Source organism: Ixodes scapularis, unplaced genomic scaffold (assembly GCF_016920785.2).
Source record: "Ixodes scapularis isolate PalLabHiFi unplaced genomic scaffold, ASM1692078v2 PGA_scaffold10__122_contigs__length_95168666, whole genome shotgun sequence".
NCBI classification, from domain to species: domain Eukaryota; kingdom Metazoa; phylum Arthropoda; class Arachnida; order Ixodida; family Ixodidae; genus Ixodes; species Ixodes scapularis.
Window position 1 is genome coordinate 34,986,955 of NW_024609836.1, and position 27,921 is coordinate 35,014,875.

At 47.0% G+C, this 27,921-nt stretch overlaps 1 protein-coding gene across 1 annotated transcript in view; it reads right to left on the reverse strand.

Annotated features, from left to right (window-relative positions):
- Positions 1-23,719, reverse strand: part of LOC115312625 — a 34,126-nt gene extending 10,407 nt beyond the window's left edge. Inside the window, exons 1-3 of the mRNA XM_042288527.1 lie at positions 23,504-23,719; positions 13,608-13,623; positions 8,811-8,952 (exon numbers count right to left, since the gene is read on the reverse strand). Of these exons, the coding sequence (XP_042144461.1) occupies positions 8,811-8,952; positions 13,608-13,623; positions 23,504-23,719 (374 nt within the window). The remainder of the gene's footprint in view (positions 1-8,810; positions 8,953-13,607; positions 13,624-23,503) is intronic.
- Positions 23,720-27,921: the final 4,202 nt, after the last annotated feature.

The window sequence follows — 27,921 nt, forward strand, 5'->3', positions numbered from 1 at the left end:
CGAATGAGAGATAATCTGCTGGATCACTTCGGCGTAGAACGACGTGGTCCCGAGCAAACTAATCTTGGTCGTGAGATATTCGGGATGGCCGCTTCGGAGTTTGGCTCCAGGAAACCCGTACAAGAGATAGCCTGTTGGACCGCTTCGGCGTTGAACGACGGCGGGCCTGATCAAATCAATATCGGTAATGCGATGTCCGGGATGTCCGCTTCGGCGTTGAGCACCGGAGGACCCATGCAAAGAAGGAACTGCGGAGGAGTGTTTTTGCATTGAGCCCAAATGCAATCCTTTTCACGTTGCACGTCCGGAACCCTAACCCACGCATAATCCAGAAAAACGAAGGTCGTTTAAATTTCTTGGTGCCTAGGACGTTTGCTCTGGATGCCAGTATTCCCAGTCCCAGGAGCCGGTCGGCAGAGGCCGCAACAGCATCCAAAACGGAGAAAGTGGTATTCATTCTAGCGGCACAAAGAATTCAGTCTCGATCAGGATGTACTGACCCTCGCATGACTGTAAACGTTTCGGTGGCCCTAATAGCCGCTCTTCTGGATACAGGCGCAAACATATCGCTCTTTGGGGATGCTGTATCCGAACTTTGTAAGAAGAGACAAATAAATCCTCGAGAAGCGAGTGCAAACTAAGAGGCAGCGTCGGGATATCCACTACCCGCTGGCGGGGCCGTGATATTACGAATCTCTTTCCACAACATGAAGCGAAGACAGCGCGTTGTATCTGCCTGGGATACCAGTACCTATAATCTTTGGTCGAGAATGCATTGTAGCGGAACAACTTACATCAGATTTTTTTCAAAATACTTACCGACTGGGAATAAAAACTTAACTAACGCCATTTACGAGACGACAGGACTGCATTCTCGGGATGCGATTCCGTTGAACTTTGCGGGGCAGGTCCCTCTGCTCTCAGACAGTGTCAAAAAGGAGGTGAAAAAGTGTCCCAGCAGCTGCTCCCAGAAGCAGCAGCGTCTAGGAGCTGCTGCCGGGAGCTGATACCGGGCTCGGCCTTGGATCCGGCGGCTTCTTCGGGTCTCGGTAATCTCTGCGGATGGTCGTCTTGAGCTGGGGATTGGGCTTGCGCTGCGAGGCATCGGAGGAAACCGCTGCTTGAGTTGTACCCCGCACCTCCGCCAAAATGTCACGAATGACTGGCAAAGAGGCGGTTAGTGCAGTAGAAAACTAAACATTGATTAAGGGCGAACTTGTGTCTAAAATACAAAAAAGTAATGTTAAAGGTCGACGAAGAAGCACGATCGAGCGCAAGAGCGAAAACTCTAATACCTCGCAAGCTGCGTAAGTTCTTCATACGAGATAGGTATGATTCCGCCCTAGGCGGCCCCAGCAGTGGGAGCAAAACTTTCGAAAAGTAATCCCGAATTGCAACGTGACCTGGTATGACGCAGGAATTAATGAGGTGCGCACGTACCTGTACGGCATGTCAGAAGTCAAAACCAGGAGTTGGCCAACCACCAGGTTTAATGCAATCGGTCGAAAGGAAGTACCTCTGGGAGTGTGTTGCCTGTGGCGCTGTCGGTGCTTTTCTCCGTAGTTCACGCGGCAATCAGTATTTGCTAGTAGCGACGTACCCCTTTACGAAGTGGGTCAAAATGTTGCCCTTGCGCAAGCTTGACACTAGGAAAATCTGGTACTGTCTTCTTGATTTGGGGGGGAGGGGGAGAAGAGAAAGTAACCGTGCTCCCATATTTCACTAGAGCGTGCGTCGTGCCGGTGCGCGGCTTCTTATTTTGCCATACCATGTCCTCATTTGCTCTTAAATTTCTAGTGGCTCGTGCATACCCCCCAAACGCAGCATTAGCGACGCAGCCCCCTCACTGGACCTACTGCGGCCTCATCGGTCCCGTCCGTAACTGCTGACGTCGGTCCCAAAATCAAGCAAGGCCCAGTCCAAGCCGTGCCGGCTCATCTGCGAAGGCTCGATCCTCAGTGACCCAGAAGGAAGGCCACCTCAAGACGTCCTGAGCATTCTCCTATTTGGTTTTTGGAAGGGGGGGGGGGGAGGGAGAGAGATGTGTGGGGTAGCCTGTTGATCCACAGAGTTCAACGAGGTTGCCCGCATGTAAAATCGTCTCTCGTGCTTTTCACCAGAAGGTGGCAAAGCGCAATCGGCCACGCGAGTGGCGCTCCGCCGCTGATAAAAAGCCGACGCATAACTGTGCTCGGGGCTTTTCGGTTTGCGGCGCGGGCGATGGCTGTCAATAAAGGACGATGTGTTGTTAAACCAATGCGTTGTGTCATTCTCTGAGACGGGTAGCAGAAAAGGAATTGCTACAAGGCTCAAGGCGTGGAGGCGCCACATACGAGCGAGCTGGTGGCGATGGTCGGAGGGTCATTGTGGCTTAGGTCAGCGTCGGGTTTTTGACGGCTGGCACGTCGACAGGAGCCGGCGGTTGGAATACGCGATGTCCATTTTTTTAACTGCCTCGGCGATCGAGAGCGAGGCCGGGCGTTTGGAAGTACGGAGCATCTTCCAGAGCTCCTCTGGGACGACGTCTCAGGTGATCTCGTGGACGTCCGACGCACTCGGGCCAAGGTAAAAACTTGACGACGCCGATAGATCGACGCCAGGTAGTCGCTAGTAGTGCGAGGCTTTTGCCTGAAAAGCGCGTTCGATATCAGTAGCATCCGTCACGAATTGTGCAACGGTCGCGGGTGAACTGCGCACAAAACACCCAAAAACGTTTTTTTTTTTCTGACTTTTTGCATGAGGATTTTTGGTTTTTTCACTTCAGGAATTTCGAGATAAACCTAACTGCTTAGTGGCAGCACGTATTATACGAAGCTGGCGATGTTCTCGTTGAGGCCTTCCACCATTGCCTGGAGCAACTCCTCAGCGCGTTCACGTCGTTGCTGGTTCGAAAATGCATTGCGGAGCTGATCCTTGCGCGCTTCCGAAGTGGTTATCGTCGCCTCTTTGTTTTCATAACAGGTGTGTGCCGTTTCCTCGAGAGAGAACTAGACGTGCTGTAGGCATTGCTCGACGTCCACCCATTGTGACAGGCAGCTCCCTAGTACTGCAGCGTCCCGTCGTCGATGTCCTCGTAGACGTCACCATGGAACAGTGCAGGCGTCCGGGGTGCGACGGGCATAATGACGACGGAGGGGGCGGTGGAAGCCGGCGGCGTCATCGCTTTGTTTTTCTTGCACTTGGAATGAAGTACCCCGCACCTTCACCAGATATGTAACGGATCAAAGCGAAAAGACGATGAATAATGAACTAAAAATAAGGGTTTAATTGGCTAATTTGTGCCAGAACCAAAAGAAAGAACGAACTTCGAGAGAGCAGCAATGAGCGTCGATGGCGGCAGCATCGAGTGGCGATGCGTCGGCGCAACAGCTTGCTATCACAAGAGAAAATCAGTGAATGAATCGGTAAGAAGGCGCACGGCTCTTTATCTACTATGCTCGTCATCTCGAATATTTCTCCTTGAATGTTCGAGAAAGAACTAGGGCGAGACTGACTACACAAGGTCCATTTTGGCTCCCTCCCGTTTATGCTAAAGAAAGGAGGAGGTTTTCTCCTCTCTTCTCCAGCGTTCCGCCTGCTTCCTCCTCCCCGGCCTTCCTTTCCCTCGCCCTACCCTCTTGAGTTGCAACGGACTATAGACATGAAGCTACACAGTTTTCAACAATAAAAGTTAAAGGGGAATTTCACGAAAAATATTTGACGAGGTAATCAAGTGTAGAAAAAAAAGGTCAATGCGCTTACATTTTAACGGGTTGCTGAAACGCTGAAGTTTTCTTTTTAAGCGTTAATTTTTATCAAGTTGGTTCAACACCACTCCATCAACTGAGTGGCATTGATTATAAGAAAATAACCTGTTGAAAATAACACGTCAACCTGGTATGTTACGATAGATTCTGAGCCCTTGAAACTCATCAGCCCATAACACCAATCAGCCATCCCTACCCCTTCAGCCTCTAAAGCCACTTCAGACCTTCAAACCCCTTTAGCCCTTCAGACTCTTCAGCATTTCAAACCCTATCAGCTTTTCAACCCTTTAGATGCACAGATGACTGTGAACCAAAGACCAAAATGGCAGTTCAAAATGTGGTTGGAAGTTTATATTAATGGAGCTTTTCTATGCATTTTGAAACGGAGAAAGACAATGAGAACCAACGTGTACTCAAACACGAGAGCAGGCAGGTGTAGATAGGTGTAATCAAATTCAATAGCTGCAACCGAGTTCTTTGCCGTCAAATAAATATTTGGATTTTCTTTTTACCCCTGAATAAAATCCTATGTGCAGTAGTTCAACTTCTAAAACCTAGCAAGTGCACCAAACACACACACACACACACACACACACTGCACGGTCACGGTCACGGTGTCGTCCTTGGAGCCATAGCGATGGCGCCTCTGGCGTTGCTTTCGTTCGCTGGACTATCTTCTGAAACCAAACTCACAAAAAAGCAGAAGAAGCAGGGTGCTTGGAGAAATCTTTTATCTGCACATTGAGCTGCTTTAGGAAATAGATCCCCCATGTGGGACGGGAAGCGGACAATGAACGACCGTAATTCGCATCCGCCCGAATCAAAATAGCCAAGCGGCTTCCCCGGCAGATATATCCTGAATGACCACGTGATTTTTTGTACAGACCCATTAAACATATTTTGACGGGTCAGGTTCTTCCAGGAAAAAATTACGACAGACTCCACCGGTCTTTAGAAAACTATAAAGGACTTCTCACTCCCCACAAAATTCTTTAAGGGTATGTCAGGGCCCTTAGATAAATTGGACGGATATTTTAGACCTCTAAGAATTTGATGAAAGGTAGCAAGACCTTTAAAAAATCTTGATAGGCCCCACAGATGGTTTCTCAATAGCGTAATGCCAGTATACAAATTTATGTGACGTGACACAAGTAACCTGTCGTCAGTGTACTGGTACAATTCACATCCAGGTACAGCTTTGCTTGGTCATTTAGGTACAGATCAAATAGAAGTGGTGCTAAAATTGAAGCTTGCGGTATCCCTGCCATTAACGTCACGCGTGCGCTATGAGGGTTGGAAATTGAGGCCTGCCGCCTACAGTTTGATGTGAAACTTTGAACGTAAACCCCGTTAACACTAGGGACAAGCAAAATTTGACGAAAAAGTGATGGTGCACCACTCTTGCACTTCCAGGTGAAGTAAAACTGAATATGTAAAAATAGTATTCACCAGTGTTGCGGAGTTGCCACTCCGGAGTTGGAATGGCGGCAACGTTGAGGGGAATGGAATGGGAATGGAATTAGGTGCCTTTTGCCCGGAATGGAATGGGAATGGAATGGGCACGGTTCTTCTTCTTCTTTTTTTTTTTTTTTTAGTGTACGGTTAGCTAAATTGAGCCAGTCAGCGAGTCAGTTGCTCAGACATAAAATGTGCGGGAAGCTGCTAGCCCGCGTGGAGCCCTAACAGACTTATACGCCAAAAAAATGCAATACAAAAAAACAAGCGTCACAGCAAAGAGCAAAGGGGGAAAGGGAGGTAACGTGGCGCCTTTCACGGACGCGCAGGCGTTGGGCTTCGATGGTGTTACGCGAGAGCGAAACAAGAAACTAAGCACCAACCAAAAGAAAAGGGAGCTGCAAAGGAAGAAACCGCCATGCACAACTCCTCATCGTCCTTCTTGTCATGCTTTTTTTGTTGTTGTTGCGACGGTTTGTAGAATGCACGCGCGCGCACAGACTGAGATCTCGGAGCGGAAGCGACTCCTAACTCGCAGAGCTCTGATAACTCGTTGACTCGGGCGCCGTCGAAAGATGATCAGGTATTGTTTTCTTATAGTTCGAGGCGCGTTGTTTAGCAGGCAGCCAACTCTGCTGCCTTCCACGTTCATTCGTGCGCACTCCTTTGAAGTGCGAAATGTGGGTTTGCTTCGGCATTAAAACAAAGCGAGATTCACTTCCCTCTGCTCCTCTTGCGCTTTGCTCCGAGGCTTGTTTTTTTATACTGCATTTGTAGTGTAAGTCCGCCTATTACTTGGTCTTTGTTCCGATGCTTGTTTTCTGTGTTATATGTTTTAGTGGGTTGGGGTTACAAGTAAGCTAGCGGATTCCCGCTCATTTCCTTTGACTTTAGTCTCTGCATACTTCGTTTCACCTTCCGATGGACCGCTGCGGACGCTACGAGTCACCCTAGGCAATACAGCACCGTGAGCGGGACTGCAGGGTCACGCGACACTCAGAAAGCACTGGGTTGGTTTCAATGGCTCTCGTGCTGTTTGTTGAGGTCCATCGTAAGTTGAAGTAGACTATCGTCGCCGCTCTTACCGCTCATTCACACTGGAAGCGGATCCGCGTTCGCAAAGCGGTTGCGAACGCGGTTGTATAAAGATCCAATACAATTGCACGCGCATTTGATGTCATCGTGTGCGCGTGCAATTGCACTGGACCTTCATACAACCGCGTTTGCAACCGCTTTGCGAACGCGGATCCGCTTCCAGTGTGAATGAGCGGTTAGTGTGACCGAACTGACTAGACCTGCAGAACGATCGTCCCGCGCCAGACGAGGCGCGACCCTTGCCACCGCTGCTGTGAGGGCAACTGAGAAGGAGATCTGGGTGCTAGCTGTCACTGAGGTTTTGGCTTCCGCGCGTCTCGGCTGTCCGGTCTGCATTCGTGCTCCTTGTCCTGGACCCTATTTGAGGCGGTAAGAAGTCAGTTGGACGGTGTTGTTGAGGAAACACGGGGAATGTCAATTCGAACGGTGCGGTATAACCCGGTTAATTGTATCTTGATGTGAAGAGCTCTGTCAACGCTGACTTCCCGACCCGTCGCCACAACGCGAACAACCGACACTCAGGTAGAAGAATGAATCGGTTGGTACCGTCTGCTGCCTGAACCCGCCAGACCGATCTCACCAGCTAGTTTGAGTGCGCCACCGCTGCCGATATGCATCGTGGGAGCTGTAGTCTTTCTGCACGCGCGACAACCCTGCTGATGGTTTGCGCGAGCAGACCACGAGGCAGCATGAGCTGTCGCGTGAACTGGCGTCTGCCTCCTACGAACTACAGTTATGGCGGCGTCACGCATGCGTGGAACGCTTGGAGGGATCGGTCTATTCGGACGAGAAGACAAGATAAATACAAATCGAGTCATGGCATCGTAGAAGCCATTTTTCTACATTAGTCGCGAAGAAAATAAATAAGCTGTACGCTGAAAGTTGTGCAACGAAACTATACAAGGTGGAGTCGGCATCGAACCTTATTCGCCATCTGAAGAGGAAACACGAGAATGAGTATGCGAAGGGTGGAAAAGGGCAGGCGAACCTGCCAAAAATTGAATTGAATACGACAAGAAATGTCGAGATACGTAAAGCAAGTGTGAATTCATGCGTTTTAAAACAGGTAAAGTGACGTAGTCTACACGGTCCCTCGTGCTGCGCCGCAGGGGTTGCATTTTGTCAAAGGATGTGTTCTTGCCGCTGTGCATGGAGTCGCTTCCAGCAGTGTACTAGCCGTGTTGCTGTATTTGAAGAATACAGTAATATAGCTTATTTCTGCGCCACACACGAACTGGATATCTTTATGGTCTTATCAAACAAACACGCTGGCCGCGTATGTCTTAAAAGTCAAATGCAAAAAATTTAAAAAAAGAAAAGAAAATGAGTGGATTTAAGTTTTGCTGTTTGTTGCAAGCCACGTGGTCGCAAGACCGATGTCTTAAACAAGCATCGACATATCAAGGGGCTTTCTCGATGTTTGCAGTACATTGTAAATAAACACTCTCTGCCACCAGCGGTCCGCTAGTAAAAATCAGTGCTTTTTTTAGGAATTTAGCTTTTTTTTTTTGCAATTGTTTTTGCATTTGATAATGTCAGTTTTATGCTGCTTATGCCGTCAACAAAACGTAGCTGTCAAGTGACAATTTTTACGTTTGGGAATTAAAGGAATGGAATGGAACGATTCAGCCATTCCAGGAGTGGGAATCGGCTCAGTGTCTCCATTCGTAGGAATTGAAAATAATTGAATTATCGAAAACTCTAATTCCCCGGAATGGAATTGGAATGAAATGGGGGTGCCCATTCCGCAACACTGGTATTCACCAAGTAACTATAGCTTGAGCACTCTACCACATGGTACCGATCGCTAAAAGGAGACCCCTGAGAGCCTGCGTGTTCTTGTCTCTTTTTTTCGTTCTTCGTCGGGAAGAAGGGGCAGTCCGGAAACATTGTTAGCATTGCGTCTTTCGCCAGGACAACTTTCCGAGGGATATTAAAGAGGACGCGGAAATTGTAGACGGCTTTCCACGATTTGCTCGCAAACATTGACTCAAAATGACTCTCGCGGACGATGCCTGTCGGCTGCGGTAGCGGTCTTAGCGCTGGATCGCTTCACGCCATATACCTTTAGGCGAACCCTTTTTTTGGGGAGCAGCATAAAAGGAACGGCTTCTCCGTGCACGTCTTGTAAGCGTTGCGCTCTAGCACGAAGCATATCTCCTTTGTTGTCGGCGACATGTGGAAGCCGGAACTGGCCAGAAACAAGACAATGACCGGGGAACAATTGTGCCGCCTTGGAGCCCTCGGTGTACGGGCTGCAAGGTGGGAGGATCGTACGCTGACCTTCGACACGACGGCTCTTCGGTGACGGCGCAACGTTACGCCAATTGAAGTATTTCTATCCGTGTGATTAGCAGTGCACAAGGTAAAACATTACGTGAAAAAGATTTGGTTAGCTATACTATAATGAACTGTGTCTGCCTCAGCATACGCTTCAATCGTGCACACTGCATGGAACGTTTGGCATCTTAAACGATGTTTGCGTGACATGCGCCGTAGCAGGGAATTTCGTACCTTTTGTACACGCCGCGCTCCTTCATCACATCCCGCTCCGCCCACAAGTCATAGAACCAAAAAGTGGTCTTGTGTAATTTTGCGTAGTAGTCTGCGTATCTTCTTACGGTCTCCGTCAGGTTAAATATAAACTGCGGATCATCTGTAACAAAAAGAAAGTTATTCAAATCTTTTTTTTTTTAGAGCGAAGTTGTATATGAGGTGTGGGTCGGGTTTTTTTTTTTTGTGTCCGTCGACAAAACAGTAGTCGACAGAGTAGTAGACAGAAAACCATCGCGCGCGCCTTATTAGCGTTCGCGCACGCCTTCTCATTTCTCATGTGGTTTTGCCACTTGTTTCAATAAGAAAACCAGAAAACAAGTGTCAGAACCACATGATAGATCTGCGCGCGCTAACAATGCGAAGCACGTAGCGCTCCCCGTAAGCGTTTCTCCGTAAAGATTGCGGTTGCATAGGTTGCCGCGGCAACGGCAGGGTCCGAAGTGGGAAGTGACGTCACTAGCCCGGCTAACAGTGCAAAGCACGTAGAGCTCCCCGCATGCGTTTCACGGTAAAGATTGCGGTTGCATTAGTTGCCGTGGCAACGGCAGCATAGAAAGTCTTTCATATCTAAAAAGTTTGTTACAGTGAGTTTACTTTTCTTTTGTCAATCGTTTGGTATAGCCTTTTGCTGTTTACAAACATGAACTGCCACTTGCCTCCCAAACGACTTCCGGTCTTACCATCCTTGCAAGCCTGTTGAGTTTGCTTATGCCACCAGTGCTAGAAAGCATAAACACTATGCGGACAACAAACATGGTGATTTAACCAGGGTATTCGGATGTACAATACTGCATCTTGGAGGAGGCAAGTTGTTTTACAAAAATACTCGAAACATTTTGACAGATCTCACACTCCTTTGTTATTTTGACGTTCACCTGGAAAATTGGTGGTTAAACGTTTTATCTGCATGGCAAGCAGCCGTATTAAGGTTGCCTTTTGCTTCTTTTTTTTTATAAACCGGAAGCTCTTTGGGACGTCAAAGTGTGGAGCACCCCCTGGTGGCGTTTGCCATAAAAAGTGTCTACAGTACATTGGGCAATCGTTGCAGGTAATACCACAGCTTCGCTGTTCAATCGCCTTCACAGCATGGATTGGAGCCCAAACATTCTTCCTGATAAATTCTGAGTTTTTAAGGCTTAGGAAGAATAACAAGAGGGCTTTTTCACAGCCCAATCAAGCAACACTGGCGGTGGCCGTTACTTGGGCACGCAGCGTGTGATTGGATCTGAGTCCTCGCCGAACGCTGACTCAGCACTCGTGTCCAATCCCTGATCCGAGTGAACTCACGACGCAGCTCACCGTGAATACGAAGGCGCGAATTTTAAGCGAACACTTTATTTCCAGTATTAATGGTTCACAAAGCACTCAGTGACGTCAGCGCGACTGTAGCGCGCCAGTACAAAATATATCGGTAGCTTCGTTTCTGTGTAGCAGTTGAATATTCTGTCTGCGTAATTGTTTAATGTTCACGTTGTTTTCCCCACCGTCATTGTAACTTCTGTGTGTCTTGTCCCGTCTTTGTGTGATCGTTTAATGTGTAAGCTGCTTCACCACCATCACTGACTATGTACCAACTAGCTCAACTCAAACCATAATTGCTTCGTAGCTTGGACGAAAATGTGAACGTGATTACTGCTGCTCCGTGTATGCGCGGCGTGAGTTTACCTGCTTGCGCCGCAGCCATGAGGGATTGCTTAGTAGCTTGAGCCAACCTGAATGTGTCCGTATTGCCGCTCCCGGTATGTGCGGTGCGGGTTTATTTGCTTGATAGGACGACGTCGAGGACGACGCCAAAGAGGACGACGTTTAAGACGACGTCTAGGGCGACCCCTAGGACGACCTCTAGAACGATTTTAAGGACCACCTCTAGAACGGCCTCTAAGATGACCTCAAGGACGACGTCGAAGACGAAGTTTTAGAGGAGGACGTTAAAGAAAACTTCTGGAATGACCTCTAGGGCAATCTTAAGGACGACCTCTAGGACGACTGTCGTGTTCGTTATGAAAGAAGGAACGAGGACAGGAGCTGCTACAAGCGGGAAGAAGAAAAAGCAAAGAGGAGATAGAATATAGATGTACATCTCGCACCATGACTAGGCTAATCTACTGTCGGTTCAATTACATACAATACCATATATTGACGCAGCCGACAATAAAGCTGGAAACACTGCCGCCTTTCCTGCTGACTCTCAGCAAGTCTGCAATTTCATGGGTAGAGTGGCACCCGCTTTTCGAGACATTCCTAATAGCCAGCGGACCTACCTCCTACTCGGACGACAGAAAAAGGGACATCCTACTAAACTGCATTGGAGGTGAGGGACAGCGAATATTCCGTTCCATACACACAACCCAAGAGAACTCCCAACCACCTGATTCTGCGGCCAAATGTCTTGCTGCTATAACACGACAGGAGGTGGTACCAACTATTTCCGCAGCCAGAACTCGGACTGCTTATTCCTTTGACGACACCGTTCGTATGCTGATCGAATTCTTCACGCGGGTTGTGAACAAGACCGTGCAGCCTTATTGCTTCCGGCAAAAGGCTCCGCTGTAAGACGAAACAGTAGAAGAGTATGTCGCCTCTTTGCAAGGCCTCTCCAAGACTTGCAAATTTGTAGCACTAACAGAAAAGTTTCGTGCGCGCAAAAATAGTCGGCCCGCGACAAAAATCTCGCGTAGAAGCTCACGTGAGGAGGCCGGTTCTGGTAGGGCTGTAAGGAAATCTCAGTGATGGCGTCCGTATGTGAGTGGAACACTGGCAGCCGTTTACCCCAAACTGTCTCTCTACCGCGTAAACCAGGGTGACGTGTCGAATCAGAAAAGAAGCTGCCGCCGCATGTGTCTTGTCGCCAAAGGGCGCTCGTTTATGACGTGCTCGAAGAGAGGCTAATCAAAAGCCCCGAATTCGCCCCATGGATTTACTCCGTGAGGAAACTCCAATACGGAACCTGGGTAGCACGATTCGCAGCCCGATGTCTTTGCTCGGCGCAAAAAGAGAGGAGGGGTACGAGAGTGCAAGCAGCTAGGCTCTTAATATTGCACACTGCAGGTGTCTGGGATATACTCTTCACCCTTAAAGGTCGACGACCAGAGTCGAGATTCTGCAAGGCAGAAGATCCTCCTCACCATGGGGGAGGAGGAAACAGGCAATGGTGGACAGGGTAGAAGGGGGAGAGGAGGAAGCGAGGGGAAAAGTGGAAAGCGCGAACTGGTCGTCGGCCTTTAAGCTGGGACTGCACTCCAAGCTACAGGTGTGAGTTTTGAGGCTGCGTGTGTGTCCCTTGTATGCGCGATTAAGTACCTCGCTCTGTCCGAGGCAGAATGCCTCGTGTCATGCGACACACTTCATGAGAAAACGCATTATGTGAATGTCTAGGCTATGCTTTTGCGTGAGCCTAGTTTGATTGTGTCTAGACATATCGTCAGCAGGCCGCCACCGACCGTCGTTGCGAGTCGAAACATCTCATTAAATAAGTTGCTTTGCATTGTTGCAAAAACTATCTGAACGATCGTCTTCTTTTAGCGCTTCGGGAATATGCTTATACACGAACTCATCTCTGTGACGTCACGGCGCGGTGGTGGCGCGTCGGTCGCACTTCCGGTCTGGGGCTGTGGGCAGAAGTCCCCATGCCAGACGTGCATTCCTGCGTTGTTTTGAAAGGAACCAGACAAAAACCTGCCTTCTCGTCAAAACGCCGCGACTCGGGCCGTACCAAAAGTGTCGAGAAAGGTTTGAAGGTCAGTTTTCACGTGCTCGGTTCGTCCGAGAATCTGGATATGTGCCATGAAAAGGGAAAAGCAGACGCCGTCGGACAACGATTGCTTGGGCGGGAAGCATTTTGGGTTGGATTCACGGATACTTGTGGTCATCAGATTTATTTGTTTTGTTCCAACATGAACGCCAGAAAACTGTCAAGTTGTGCGGACCACCTGTGGACTACCTTCAGTTCGTCTTCAAGTTCAAACGGCCGCCTGATTGTTCGAATTGTCGTCTGCTCTTTCAAATGTTTCTGCTTGTCGTCTGCTCTCTTAGGCGACGCCGGTCCGTAGACCAAATGTTGGCCCGGTACTTGCGATAAGAAGTGAGTGCAGGCCTCAAAAGACTTAAGTTTGAAGGTTAGTAAGCAGGCTCGATGTAAACAGTAAATACAAGGAGATGTTGGTCATTGTTACCCGTGACCAACACCGACTTGTTTTGCCTAATTCAGTTGGTCCGATTCTGCTTGCGATTTTCTGTATCGTCGTCGATCATCTCAGCTACGGCTCACGCTTTTGCAGCCCGAGCGGTGTCGCGACTGAAAATTCCGAGCGAAATCTCATCTTGCAAATCAGGCTTTAGCGTACATACTGCGGCGTCCACGCGGAATAAATCGCCACATGTCACATTATTTACGCGAAGTTTTCCGGTCTAACGAGCCTCGATAATTTCACTGACGCCGCTCAAGTAGTCAGACATCGCCAGGAAGACGTAGAATGCACAATTCGAACGCGACAAAGGGCAGGGGGACTCACACCGACGCCGACAACATCGCATTTCAATGGTTTGTTTATGGGCGACGGCGAGCTTGTTGCCCACACCCCCATCGCGCATGCGCGGCGCCGGTGGCGTCCGCTAGGGGCGCTCCGGGCGCTCCGGTTTGTTTGTAAACATGAGTTGGTGTATACCCACACACACAGTAACAATATAGACAGCTTAAAATACGTATTACTACGTATTAAACAAAATATCTCTAAATAAAGAAAATGCCAAACGCACCTGCTCCAACCACCCACTGAAACAAAAAAAGAAGAAAAAGACAGAGGTTAGCTACGTCATAGGTATACATAAAGAAATACAACAAAAAACGTGAACAAGCGAGTGAACGCGCATTTTCTTAGAATATTGGTGGAACACCTATATTTTGAGGAACAGAGAAAAAGCACAAGACTGGTTTGCTGCGCTTCCGGTGTATCAGTATATTATGTAGCTACTGGATATGACGGGAATGAATCTCGTGGTCATACCAACCTTGCGAAGCAAGAAAAGTAAGTACCAAAAGCTCAAATCTGCTGCAAGTTATTTCTCGAACCATCCCAGAATAATTATTAACAGTTTTTCGAACGAACTTGGCGTGAACCCAAAATTTTGTCTGCAATTACTCGAATTTGATCCCTCTAAACTTTCACAAAGGGAACCTAATTTTATTAAACTTTATAATTTTTTGTGACGAGGGAAAAAATAATGATTACAAAATTATGTTCTTATCAAATCTATATGAAAAAAAAAAATCCCGGAATAAGAAAATATTAAGGTGTCTGGGAAAATCTAGAAGTGTTTATCTGGTGGTGAAATGTCAATCCCTTTCTAAATATGCTGATCAATGTACTCTTATCTCCTACTGTTAGCTAACAGTAGGAGATAAGAGCTCATGCAGACGCCAATGCGCCGAGTTCCGATATAAAGGATAGTGGGTAGTCGCAAAGGCTATTCGGAGCACAGGTTCGTCTGCCTCTTGCACAGGGATTTTGACGATGTCAGTATTCCAAACTTTTATTGGCTGACTAAAAAAAAAAAAAAAATTTGGTGGCTAAACTTCAAGGCATCTAGCATTGAGGTCTACCCCCTATTCTTTCAGTCTAAGCCAATCAGAGCTCGGCGTCGTTCTGACGTCACCACAAGTCCTGCGCAGGAAGCAGACGGCTTGCATTCCGAATCGTCACTGAAACCATGCCAAAGGGAGAGAGGAGTTCCACGTATACGGACGAACAGTCGAAACAGACGCACGGGTAGTGTTTTTTGTTTTTTTTTCGGCATTAACAGCGGTAGCGATCGTCGGTCCCTTGAGCCAGGCAGATTTTTCCAGTCGCGCACCAGTCACCTAGCTGTGTTTGGAGATATGTGTTTGTCTTTTGTCCCTCTTGTTTCCCTTCGCTAGGGATTATTATCGTTATTATGTTCCAGCTCGCTCGCACCTTTTCATTAATTGCATTATCATGTTAATCTTAAAATGCAGGCATTCATCCCCGTTGGTGTTGGACTGGTGGCAGCTGTAAAAATCCCTCTGCTCTACTGGCGTCAAACTCTTGGTGAGCTCAATTGGTAGAGCACTCCACTGGTAATGGAAAGGTCCCTGGTTCGATACCAGGACCGTGCAGATTTTTAGAGTTGCCCACCAGTCGCCTAGCTCTGTTAGGAGATATGTGTTTGTCTTTAGTGCCTTTTTTTCCCCTTCTACAGGAATTATTCTCGCTATTCTTGTCCAACTCGCTTGCACCTTTGCATTTAATTGCATTATCATTATAGCCTTAAAATGCAGGCATTCACCTTCATCCGTCTTAGACTGGTGGCAGCTCTAAAAACTCCTCTGCTCTACTGGCGTCTAACTCCTGGTTAGCTCAGTTGGTATGATCACTCCAATGGAAATTGAGAAATCCCTGATTCGATACCAGGAGCAGGCGAAAGGTTTCGGTCGCGCACCAGTCACCTAGCTGTGTTTTAAGATTTGTGTTTGTCCCCTTTGTTCCCCTTCTCCAGGGATTATTAAAGTTATTCTTGTCCAACTCGCTTGCACCTTTGCATTTAATTGCATTATCATTATAGCCTTAAAATGCAGGCATTCACCTTCATCCGTCTTAGACTGGTGGCAGCTCTAAAAACTCCTCTGCTCTACTGGCGTCTAACTCCTGGTTAGCTCAGTTGGTATGATCACTCCAATGGAAATTGAGAAATCCCTGATTCGATACCAGGAGCAGGCGAAAGGTTTCGGTCGCGCACCAGTCACCTAGCTGTGTTTTAAGATTTGTGTTTGTCCCCTTTGTTCCCCTTCTCCAGGGATTATTAAAGTTATTCTTGTCCAACTCGCTTGCACCTTTGCATTTAATTGCATTATCATTATAGCCTTAAAATGCAGGCATTCACCTTCATCCGTCTTAGACTGGTGGCAGCTCTAAAAACTCCTCTGCTCTACTGGCGTCTAACTCCTGGTTAGCTCAGTTGGTATGATCACTCCAATGGAAATTGAGAAATCCCTGATTCGATACCAGGAGCAGGCGAAAGGTTTCGGTCGCGCACCAGTCACCTAGCTGTGTTTTAAGATTTGTGTTTGTCCCCTTTGTTCCCCTTCTCCAGGGATTATTAAAGTTATTCTTGTCCAACTCGCTTGCACCTTTGCATTTAATTGCATTATCATTATAGCCTTAAAATGCAGGCATTCACCTTCATCCGTCTTAGACTGGTGGCAGCTCTAAAAACTCCTCTGCTCTACTGGCGTCTAACTCCTGGTTAGCTCAGTTGGTATGATCACTCCAATGGAAATTGAGAAATCCCTGATTCGATACCAGGAGCAGGCGAAAGGTTTCGGTCGCGCACCAGTCACCTAGCTGTGTTTTAAGATTTGTGTTTGTCCCCTTTGTTCCCCTTCTCCAGGGATTATTAAAGTTATTCTTGTCCAACTCGCTTGCACCTTTGCATTTAATTGCATTATCATTATAGCCTTAAAATGCAGGCATTCACCTTCATCCGTCTTAGACTGGTGGCAGCTCTAAAAACTCCTCTGCTCTACTGGCGTCTAACTCCTGGTTAGCTCAGTTGGTATGATCACTCCAATGGAAATTGAGAAATCCCTGATTCGATACCAGGAGCAGGCGAAAGGTTTCGGTCGCGCACCAGTCACCTAGCTGTGTTTTAAGATTTGTGTTTGTCCCCTTTGTTCCCCTTCTCCAGGGATTATTAAAGTTATTCTTGTCCAACTCGCTTGCACCTTTGCATTTAATTGCATTATCATTATAGCCTTAAAATGCAGGCATTCACCTTCATCCGTCTTAGACTGGTGGCAGCTCTAAAAACTCCTCTGCTCTACTGGCGTCTAACTCCTGGTTAGCTCAGTTGGTATGATCACTCCAATGGAAATTGAGAAATCCCTGATTCGATACCAGGAGCAGGCGAAAGGTTTCGGTCGCGCACCAGTCACCTAGCTGTGTTTTAAGATTTGTGTTTGTCCCCTTTGTTCCCCTTCTCCAGGGATTATTAAAGTTATTCTTGTCCAACTCGCTTGCACCTTTGCATTTAATTGCATTATCATTATAGCCTTAAAATGCAGGCATTCACCTTCATCCGTCTTAGACTGGTGGCAGCTCTAAAAACTCCTCTGCTCTACTGGCGTCTAACTCCTGGTTAGCTCAGTTGGTATGATCACTCCAATGGAAATTGAGAAATCCCTGATTCGATACCAGGAGCAGGCGAAAGGTTTCGGTCGCGCACCAGTCACCTAGCGGTGTTTTAAGATTTGTGTTTGTCCCCTTTGTTCCCCTTCTCCAGGGATTATTAAAGTTATTCTTGTCCAACTCGCTTGCACCTTTGCATTTAATTGCATTATCATTATAGCCTTAAAATGCAGGCATTCACCTTCATCCGTCTTAGACTGGTGGCAGCTCTAAAAACTCCTCTGCTCTACTGGCGTCTAACTCCTGGTTAGCTCAGTTGGTATGATCACTCCAATGGAAATTGAGAAATCCCTGATTCGATACCAGGAGCAGGCGAAAGGTTTCGGTCGCGCACCAGTCACCTAGCTGTGTTTTAAGATTTGTGTTTGTCCCCTTTGTTCCCCTTCTCCAGGGATTATTAAAGTTATTCTTGTCCAACTCGCTTGCACCTTTGCATTTAATTGCATTATCATTATAGCCTTAAAATGCAGGCATTCACCTTCATCCGTCTTAGACTGGTGGCAGCTCTAAAAACTCCTCTGCTCTACTGGCGTCTAACTCCTGGTTAGCTCAGTTGGTATGATCACTCCAATGGAAATTGAGAAATCCCTGATTCGATACCAGGAGCAGGCGAAAGGTTTCGGTCGCGCACCAGTCACCTAGCTGTGTTTTAAGATTTGTGTTTGTCCCCTTTGTTCCCCTTCTCCAGGGATTATTAAAGTTATTCTTGTCCAACTCGCTTGCACCTTTGCATTTAATTGCATTATCATTATAGCCTTAAAATGCAGGCATTCACCTTCATCCGTCTTAGACTGGTGGCAGCTCTAAAAACTCCTCTGCTCTACTGGCGTCTAACTCCTGGTTAGCTCAGTTGGTATGATCACTCCAATGGAAATTGAGAAATCCCTGATTCGATACCAGGAGCAGGCGAAAGGTTTCGGTCGCGCACCAGTCACCTAGCTGTGTTTTAAGATTTGTGTTTGTCCCCTTTGTTCCCCTTCTCCAGGGATTATTAAAGTTATTCTTGTCCAACTCGCTTGCACCTTTGCATTTAATTGCATTATCATTATAGCCTTAAAATGCAGGCATTCACCTTCATCCGTCTTAGACTGGTGGCAGCTCTAAAAACTCCTCTGCTCTACTGGCGTCTAACTCCTGGTTAGCTCAGTTGGTATGATCACTCCAATGGAAATTGAGAAATCCCTGATTCGATACCAGGAGCAGGCGAAAGGTTTCGGTCGCGCACCAGTCACCTAGCTGTGTTTTAAGATTTGTGTTTGTCCCCTTTGTTCCCCTTCTCCAGGGATTATTAAAGTTATTCTTGTCCAACTCGCTTGCACCTTTGCATTTAATTGCATTATCATTATAGCCTTAAAATGCAGGCATTCACCTTCATCCGTCTTAGACTGGTGGCAGCTCTAAAAACTCCTCTGCTCTACTGGCGTCTAACTCCTGGTTAGCTCAGTTGGTATGATCACTCCAATGGAAATTGAGAAATCCCTGATTCGATACCAGGAGCAGGCGAAAGGTTTCGGTCGCGCACCAGTCACCTAGCTGTGTTTTAAGATTTGTGTTTGTCCCCTTTGTTCCCCTTCTCCAGGGATTATTAAAGTTATTCTTGTCCAACTCGCTTGCACCTTTGCATTTAATTGCATTATCATTATAGCCTTAAAATGCAGGCATTCACCTTCATCCGTCTTAGACTGGTGGCAGCTCTAAAAACTCCTCTGCTCTACTGGCGTCTAACTCCTGGTTAGCTCAGTTGGTATGATCACTCCAATGGAAATTGAGAAATCCCTGATTCGATACCAGGAGCAGGCGAAAGGTTTCGGTCGCGCACCAGTCACCTAGCTGTGTTTTAAGATTTGTGTTTGTCCCCTTTGTTCCCCTTCTCCAGGGATTATTAAAGTTATTCTTGTCCAGCTCGCTTGCACCTTTGCATTAATTACAATTCGCGAGAAGTAGAAGCTATCATAGTTTATCACTCTCAGAATATCGGTGATCCACAATCTGCTCTAAAATTTCACTTTCCTTTTTTTAAACTGGGAAAGTTTGAAACAGATGGCCGTTTGACATTCCAATTTCCGCATTTGCATAAGCATTTAAATCATCGTTTTGTTCATTGTTCAGATAACCTTGACGTTCCTTGTAATCTATAATCACTGTTGCAGCATCTTTTTTTTGTGTTTGGCTGCACGTGCTCTGCTACACATTCAATTTATTGATTTTGTTATGTTTCAAGTGTATATCTGGTAAGAATATTTGGCGTCGTGCATACACTATGTGGTTTTGTGCCATTCATTTACTACTCTGATTTGCTTTTCTAGCGTACAGACATGAAGTATAAATAATATCATTTGATTGCCGTGGTCTTTTCAACCGTTGATATATTGTTTTTCAGATTATTTGTTTTCCATTATTTTTATTCGCTTTCTGATATGATGTTTTCTCATAGCGTGTATAGCTTCCGAAGTGTACATGAGGTTGTTTTCTTTTTTAAATGCACTTCATTACTTTATATATTGCTAATTTGCTTAGTTTGTTTTTTAAAGAAACTATTGTTGCAATTTTTGTTTCTTGTATAAAAATCCGTCTTGTGACATCTTGCAATGAAAATTAGTAGCATTTGTGAAGAAACAAATATATGCGATGTTGTACGATTGCGTATACCGGAAGTACTTACTGCAAAGCTCTATCGCAAGCCAAGGTTTAAGTCGTTCACTAAATCAAAAAGTACCGAGACTTCATTTTTTTTAAGAGACAAATTCGGTTTTTTTTCCCCGCTAAAATCAAAGTCTCGCAGCTCACATGGCCAGAAAGCGAGTTGTCGGGGCACCACGCACAAGCCACTTTCTCACGATGCTTCATCACGCAAGAATACTTTATTTCCCCCATGTATGTAAGGCTCACTTTCTTGTTGCAATAGAACTCTTCGCAGCACAGGCCGCGTAAAAAATTTTAATTTTCCTGAAATAATATGAAAGGGTGGTAGTTACGCGGATGTCTCCTTCGCAGTGTATTTATCAGGCTCAAGGGGCATCAGTTGAGCGGATGACTGTAATGGTAAGATGATTAACGAACAAGAATATGCTTATTAACATTTAGTTATTGGTTTTATTGGTCATATAGCGATTTCATTACTGACGGCAATTATCATTAGAGGCCGACCAATTTAGAGAACGTTGTGAAAATGCAATGGTCTTTTAGATATTTATCGATCAGTTTTCAAAAAGAGCGGCGCATGCCTTGCCCACCAGGACGCCCAGAATAAGAGTGACATATTCCTTCCAGTCACGCATTCACCATTTCGGCAGTACGCCGTTGGCGCATTCAACAAGAAACACTCTGCCGCAATAATGACGTCATGCTGGAAATGTCTGCGTCACTCCTCTTAACGTCTTTTTTTTGGAAGGAGACGGCGGGGGGGCAGGGCTTACGGCCTTTTTTTTTTTTTTTGTCCCGCGTTTTTGGTTTTGGGTCAAAACAACAACCCAAAAATCAATCAATAAATATGGAATAAAAAATGAAAGCCGTTTACAACTCCCTGTAACGCCAAATTAGAACGCAGCTCTTGAGGAGGAGGAGGGAAGGGTACTAAGGGTCACGTGTCCTCGGGGGGGGGGGGGGGGGGTCACGTGACCTTTGGGTGGAGCGGGGTCAGGTGACCTCACGGTTACGCCGACGCCGCTCAAACCGGAAACGGGCGCCTAAGAGCTGCGCTCTAAAAACATTGGCTTTACGCAAGTTCTTTAAATTCGCCTAACCTGTAATGCTATACTTCGTTTCACTTTAGGTTCAGTCGCAGCCGACTCAACCAGCTGATGGCCCCGATCATACGGCGTCAAGAGTGAGCCATCGTGATGTTCGTTATATTTGTGCGCGAGTTCTATCGTCGCTGAACCAATCATAAGCAGAAAAGGCCTTGTGACTCGCGCTTTGGACTCTGATTGGGTCTATTAGCTCGTAACGTAGGCTTTGTCTGAACCCACAAAACAAAAATTAAAAAAATAATTAAGAAATCTTTTCTAAGTATCCAAAATACCATCATTGTTTCGTATACCTGTATATAATATGCGCCGAGCCTCACAAATACATGGTGGAGGCGGCACCCGAATAAATCTCATACCCCCCCCCCCCCTTCATCCCCCCACCCACTTTCTAAAAAAAAAAAAAAAGGTTATTCGAGTTAAAATTAAACACAGTATATGGTAAGAGGGTGAGCATTTCTTTATGCTGTACACCACAATAAATACTTTGCATCAATAGTGCAACGCTTATGAAACATTTAAGATTGTGTCGCTAAATAACTTGTAGCCATTACCGGCACTTTAGGTGGTCACCTCACTTTTTCAGAGCTTTTTTCGTTTCGTATAAAACGTTTGACTGGCGTAAACAAATAAAAGTTGAGTTACATCAAGCAAACGTTTTTATTATTATCCTAATTTTTTTTCTAAGATTGCTGCATCTAGGTGAAGTGTTGTTTTGTTACCTCAAAGTAAAAGATTATTGTACAAATAATAAATAATTATATAGCCACTTGTTTCATAAAGTGTGGTGTACCGGTAATTTTAGGGTAATGCAGGATATATATTTATTTAACTGATAGATTACATTCGGTTGACAACGTCATCTTCGGTCTGCGACCGCGCCCAGTCTGTTCTTTCGCGCAGGCGTCACGTTCTTCACCGGGGCTCGCTCTCCCTCGCCGGCGTCTCCGGTTGCATCAGCCCGCGCGCCGTTGCCCGGACCAAAGGTCGTGTTGGCTGTGCGTGGCGAACACGCACACAATGCACGGCACGCACACAATACACGGCATAAAGGAAGTAGTGTCTATTGTCGAAACAACGCAAAAGAAAAAAAAATATTACTTGAGCGGTTAGAACCGGTTTGAACCGTTTTTTTTTGGCTCACGGAAGCTGAAATGGAAATGGACCGAAATCTCCGAACCCGAACCAAAGAAAAGAATACACAGAAAGAATAAAACGCATGAAGGACGAACACAGACACACACAGTTCTTTCAATGAGCAACGAACATTTATGAAATGCCCATGACACTACGACCGTGAACTTTAAAGAATTGAAAAAAAGAGACCCAAAAAATTAAACGAAAATAAAGAAAACGAAAATGCTCAAATTTAAAATAAAACTGAATTGCTCAAAAATTGTACAATACCAAATTAAAACGATAGGACATTTATGGAAATTAATTCCTGAATAAGGGGAAAAGGAATAAAACAGGAAATTAACCCGTGAATAAAGGGGAAAAGGAAAAAAAAAGGTCTTTGTTCGTCTTTCATGTGTTTTATTTTTTTCTGTGTATTATGTAGTTTTCAACGCGCTCTGCTACGTGTACCGAACCAAAGAAATTAAAATTTCGGTATGACGCATTCAATGCGCCTTTGCAACGGTTGGTATGGCAGTTTCCGCCGCTAAGGGGCGGGCGTGTCGTTTCGTTCTTGTTTTTTACCTTGTTTTTGCAGATCTGAAACTTTTCTTTTTGTATTCTCCATTTTTAAGCTCGATATAAACGCGCTCTTGAAAGAATTGGCGATGAATTACACAGCGATACACGTTACTTCGCCCGCACAAGAATATTCTAATGGTTCTTGCCACGACTGCCAAAAAAAAAAAAAGATAAGCCTACGATATCACGGGCCGAGCGTTTTCAACACACTGTGGCGCCACCGAACATAGAGCTGTTTTTGCGTGATCGAATTAAAAAAAAATGATACGCTAATATTTCGTGGTTACTCGTTTCCTGAGTAGCTTGAATCAGTAATGAAGTTGTTACATGAAAAGCACAAAGGTTAAATATCGTTGGAGGGTCCCTTTGATGCCCCACCTACAGAATCCTGTTCTGCCGGGACGGAAACCGGTTCCCAGTTTCCTTTACTCCATTCCCTCTCGCAGGTTTCTCTCCACATCTCATCACAGGAGCGGATGTTGGCAGCCACTCCCCGCAGAAAAGGAATAAGTTGAAAGAATAAAACACATCTTTGGGACGGACGACAAAATGTGTCCTTTATTTAGCAGTTCCTCAGTTCCCTCTTAAAGGAAGAAGGTCTCAATCTTTCTCGAATGTAAAGGAAGAATTGAAAAAGAGTTTCCTCCTTTCTGACCGCTCTTGGGCCTTTAACACGCTCTACAACTTTTGAATTGGAGAGTTTTTGTACAAGTCAGTATTTAGAAAGTTGGCTAAATATGTTTTGTTGATTAACCTGTTCGGCGAATTGACTCGCTCAACGGGACTGGAACAATACTGCGTTGATTCTAGATGCGTTGCGCGCACTAGCCTTTTGAGGACGTGGCACAAGTTAGCAGAAACACTCTCTAAAAGTTATGGTAGAACAATAGTTCTTTTTTTCCTGGAAAGGGGGGTGGGGGTGGAAGGGAGGGTTTGGATATACCTTACAAGTGACTGCATTAAATGTTCGCTTGAGGGTCAAAAAAGAAAAAAAATATATGCTCACCACGAACGAAGCAAGGAGGATGGACTGTGTCACGAACACTCCCATCTTGGTGATCCAGGAAACAAATCCAATTGCAGCCTTCCAACCAGCCGAACACTTCACTCGCCTCGTCTCTGAACATTTCCTCGCGTATGGTAAGAGGCTCCATTTATTGCGGCGGTTCAATTGCACAACTTGCTGAGTGAGTGAGATTGTATTGGAAGCTCTGAATGGCATTAAACTGCACAAGATCAAATTTTTTTTCGGCTTGCTTTCTTTCATGATATTTAGAGTGATATTTAGGCGACGGTATGCGCCAAGAAAGAGAGGGAGAGGAGGAAACGAGAGAGCGCGGAGGACATCAGAACGCCGAGCTCTAGTTGAGACCTAAGGCCTGCTCCCTTTCTCTCCACTGCCCTCGTCGAACGCGTTCCAATGCGAAAGCGAAACGCCGGACGCCGGCGTTCCGCGTCCGGCGTACGACTTGGAGCCGACAATCGTCCGCGGTAGCACACAACTGCCCTCGGCGAGTGATTCTTAGTCCAGGATACTTGGTTCAGCATAGTAAGTCCGCAGGCAACCGTCGGAGATGATGTTATACTTTGTCCAACATACCTAGGCCACTCCGCAGAAGGCATACTTAGTCCAGCATGTTTAGTCTGCGGGAGATAGTTGGAGGAGGCTTATACTCAGTCCAGCGTATTTAGTCGGCGGGCGACCGTTGGGGGCGAGTCATACTTATTCAAGCATGCGTACTTATACTCGTCAGCTTAGAGGGATACGGAAAGGAAATTCCAGTGCTCATTCTCTAGCTTAAATGTGTTGCATGTTGCACCATAATCTAAAAAGTACCAGTCTTTCGTTGAAAAGCATAAGAAAACTAAGTTTAAAGCAAATTATACGATCTTTCAATGTGCATCTGGTGGACGCCTGCGAAGCTTAGTTGGGAAGTAATCTAGCAACGTTGGGAATCTTGCTACGTAGTTATGAAGTCGCAGAAACCGTTACGTAGCCGCACTAAATATCGGAGCAGCGCCGCTCTATGGAAGTTTAATGGTGAATTCCACTCGTAGATCTGGAGCGCTTTCCAAAATCCGCGAGGGAGGCAAAATTCCGCTCCGTGGGACCCGCTCCGAATTGACGAGGGGAAGATAACCTTGCATTTTTGGAGCGACCTCCCCCACGCCCCTTCTCCCTCCGCCGTACAAAATGGCCGCTGCTTGAACTTGACCAGTCCCACCAACGCCTCAGCCGGCTGATCTTTCCGACGACCAGTGACGACTGTCACTGCTTAGCTGCGGAAGTAACACGCGACACAGTCCGGGCGAAATTATACGTACCACGGCGCCCATGTCACAAATAACGAAGACGTCCGCGTTCGGCACCGTCACATACCTTTCGGCCGCCTCGAAGCGGCGGGGCACGGACAGCGATTGCCAGCGGTGGAGTTCAGATTTGTAGTACGACTTCAATAAACACCGAGGTAACAAACCATCACTTGCGCGGTCGTTGCCCAACCACTTCTTGCTTTATTTTACGGGAAAACGCCGGCGGAATGCAGTGTAAAAAGGTAAACATTCACTGGCTGCAGAATGAATAGGCCTAACCTTGCGTCTGCCTCCGGCTTTTCTGTCGTTCTTTTTCTCGTTCTTCCTCTCGCGATCACAGACGTCAGCGCTTGCGATTTGCCACGCTCCACATTCCCGGCTTTTTATCCGTGATCTACGCTAAGTAGAAGCGTTCGAGCCGTCACAATCCAGAGTAAACAACCGAAGTACCCGAACAGATCCAACTCCACGACCCGACCGGCCCGCCGATCTCTCCAACCTCACCGCGCATGCGCACCGCCAATTTAGACGGAAACCACGTGGGCCGTTCTGTCAACTTCCGGAGAGATCTGTGAAATCTCGCAGAGCAAGTTCGGCGGAGTTTGGGGCGCTCCGTGGAGCGGGCGCTGCCAGAGATCTACGAGCGGAAGATGACCAACTTGAGCCAGATCTGCGAGCGGAATATGCGCGCTCCCAATGGAGCGCTTTTGGAGCGCTAGCGGAATTCACCATAAGTTACCTCGGCCTGAATGCGATTCTGAAGCCTTTGCCACCTTTTCCGTTTTGCAAAGGAAGCGAACGAGATGCCAGGATGGAATCGTTGAGGAATATCGCCGAGTTGTTTCTGTGATTTTTCTGCACAGTTAAAATCCATTCTGCGCTTTTTAACGTCAAGATGCTGCCGTGCTTCTGCATGACTAAGAACTGTGGTAATGACTTGGTCAGCAGTAATATGCCGATCCACAAGTTTCCGAACGACGAAAGACTTCGTGCCCTGTGGATCCGGCTCGCATGTTCGTCTTTTGAAACGTGGTCCCGTGACGCGTCGCATGCTGCTCGCTTGTGCGCCGATCACTTTTGTGATGAGAACTACGAGCGCAGGCCCAGAGTAATGAAGAGTTTGGGTCTCCCGGCTTAAGAAAATACGACTAAAATGGGGAGTTCTACCTTGTTTTTTCTTTTTTTTTCCAAGAAAAAAACGGACCAGCTCAGCGCCCATCTCGTAAAGTGTCGCAAAGCGGAAAGTTAGAACCTCGTGTTTCATATCCTAAGATATTGCGCACTAAAGTAAAGCATGAGATATTTAGCGCTGTCACGGTCCGGCGCGGAGCGAGAGGGGAAGCGCACTCGCCGTAGACCGCAACGGGGTTCGGACGCCCGCTATCCCACAGTACGTGGGCTCCAGGGACGGGGGGACAAAGACAAGGCACGTGACGAACAGAGCACTAGAAACATTTAATAAAGGCTAGAGTACGATGGTGACAAAAGTGAAAGGGTAATACACACACAGTCTCGATCAGGCGGAAGCATACAAGAAAAACTTAATAGCTATTGGCAAGACAGAGAGTACACAACAAGAGGAATGGGAACGATACCGCACTTTGGCGCAGTCCGGCACGACGAGGCTCGCAGAGGCGTGGACGCACCTGAGGTCGGTCGCTTGCGACGGGCTCTGTCTGGACGGGGCCGCGGTGCGCCAGAGGCGGGGGTTGTTGGCTTTAGACGCTGTCGCGTCACGGACGGTCGACGCACTGGAGCAGTCCGGCAGAGGAAGGCCGCACAGGGTTGGAGCACAGAAGTAGCTGACGTTCGGTGTCCAGACGGGTCTTCCCCTTTACCGCGGTGCCCGAGGCTACGCCCGGAGCCGACAGGGAAAGCGGGTTGCGCTCTCGAAACTCCCAAATCGACTGCCGCGCCGTTTCGCAGTTTCAATCGAACGGCGCTCTTTCCGAACAAAGTAAACAAAACACACCCGCTCCCCCACAATCGCAATGCACTCACACACACAAAAAAAAAAAAATGACCGTCACAGCGGCGAAGACATTCGTTGCCCCAAGCTCCAAAGTCAACACCAAAAACGCTCAACTGGGGCATCTGGCAAACTCATTACCGAATTCCACGAAGTGGTACCGCGCCCAAGCATTGGGCAAAAGCGTCCCCCGAACGGGAGTCGAAGAGGCCATAAACGAGTCAAGTAAGGGTCCCAGTCGGGACCGGCGAGGTGCTAACTAGCGCCAACCAGGGAGTGTCACACCACCCGCGGCGACCACATGGCCCCGCAGGCAGCCGACGGGGCGCCCTTTACAATACGCAAGGCCCGGCGGGACCAGGCCGGTTTTTGTGACAAGCGCGTCTACCTATTTTTAGATTGTCGGTAGAGATATCATATGTTCTTTTCTCTTGGGCATCAGACACCTCTGCTTGATGCCACCAACCTTTTTCGACGAGGGTGCGGACGCGTGTTGGGAGGCCGAACACGAAGCAGCAGAATCATCTGTTTGTACAGGTAAGTTAATTGGTGTTTAGCATCGTGTGAATGCGTGTGTGTGTGGTAGTGGCTGCACCAGTGCAATTAATATCAGTTGAGAGTTCAGCGTCTGTCCTGTCCCCTGCGTTCTACTGCAATTTCCTCAATCTTTTTCTTGGGTGGTTGGGGATATTTTTTATGGTTTCAGTTTATCGCTCTGCAGGCGCTATGTTTAGCTTTGCTGTTAACTTTTCCTAAAGGTAACGGAAGTGACGATCACGAGGATGACGGGCTTGGTTGGTTAGACCTCTAACCAATCATACGCGTCATTTGCGACATCGTCGCTTCCTTGAACTTTGGGAGCAGGTAACAGCAAAGCACAGCATAGAGCCCCTACTCTTTCCCTCGACTTTCTTTTGTCACCCCGGCTGTGTCGGTCGCCCAGTCAAAAAAATCAATTGAAAACCTAATTGGAATTTCTAATGGTATTAACTGGAACTAATAGGGTTTGGTTTGTTCTAATTGGTTATAACTGGTAGCATCTTTCCGATTTGGAACTCAACCGGTTCCTATTGAATATCAATGAGTTCTAAATGGAGACCCATCAGGTTTCGATAAACTGGTCTGACCAATCGGTTGGCACT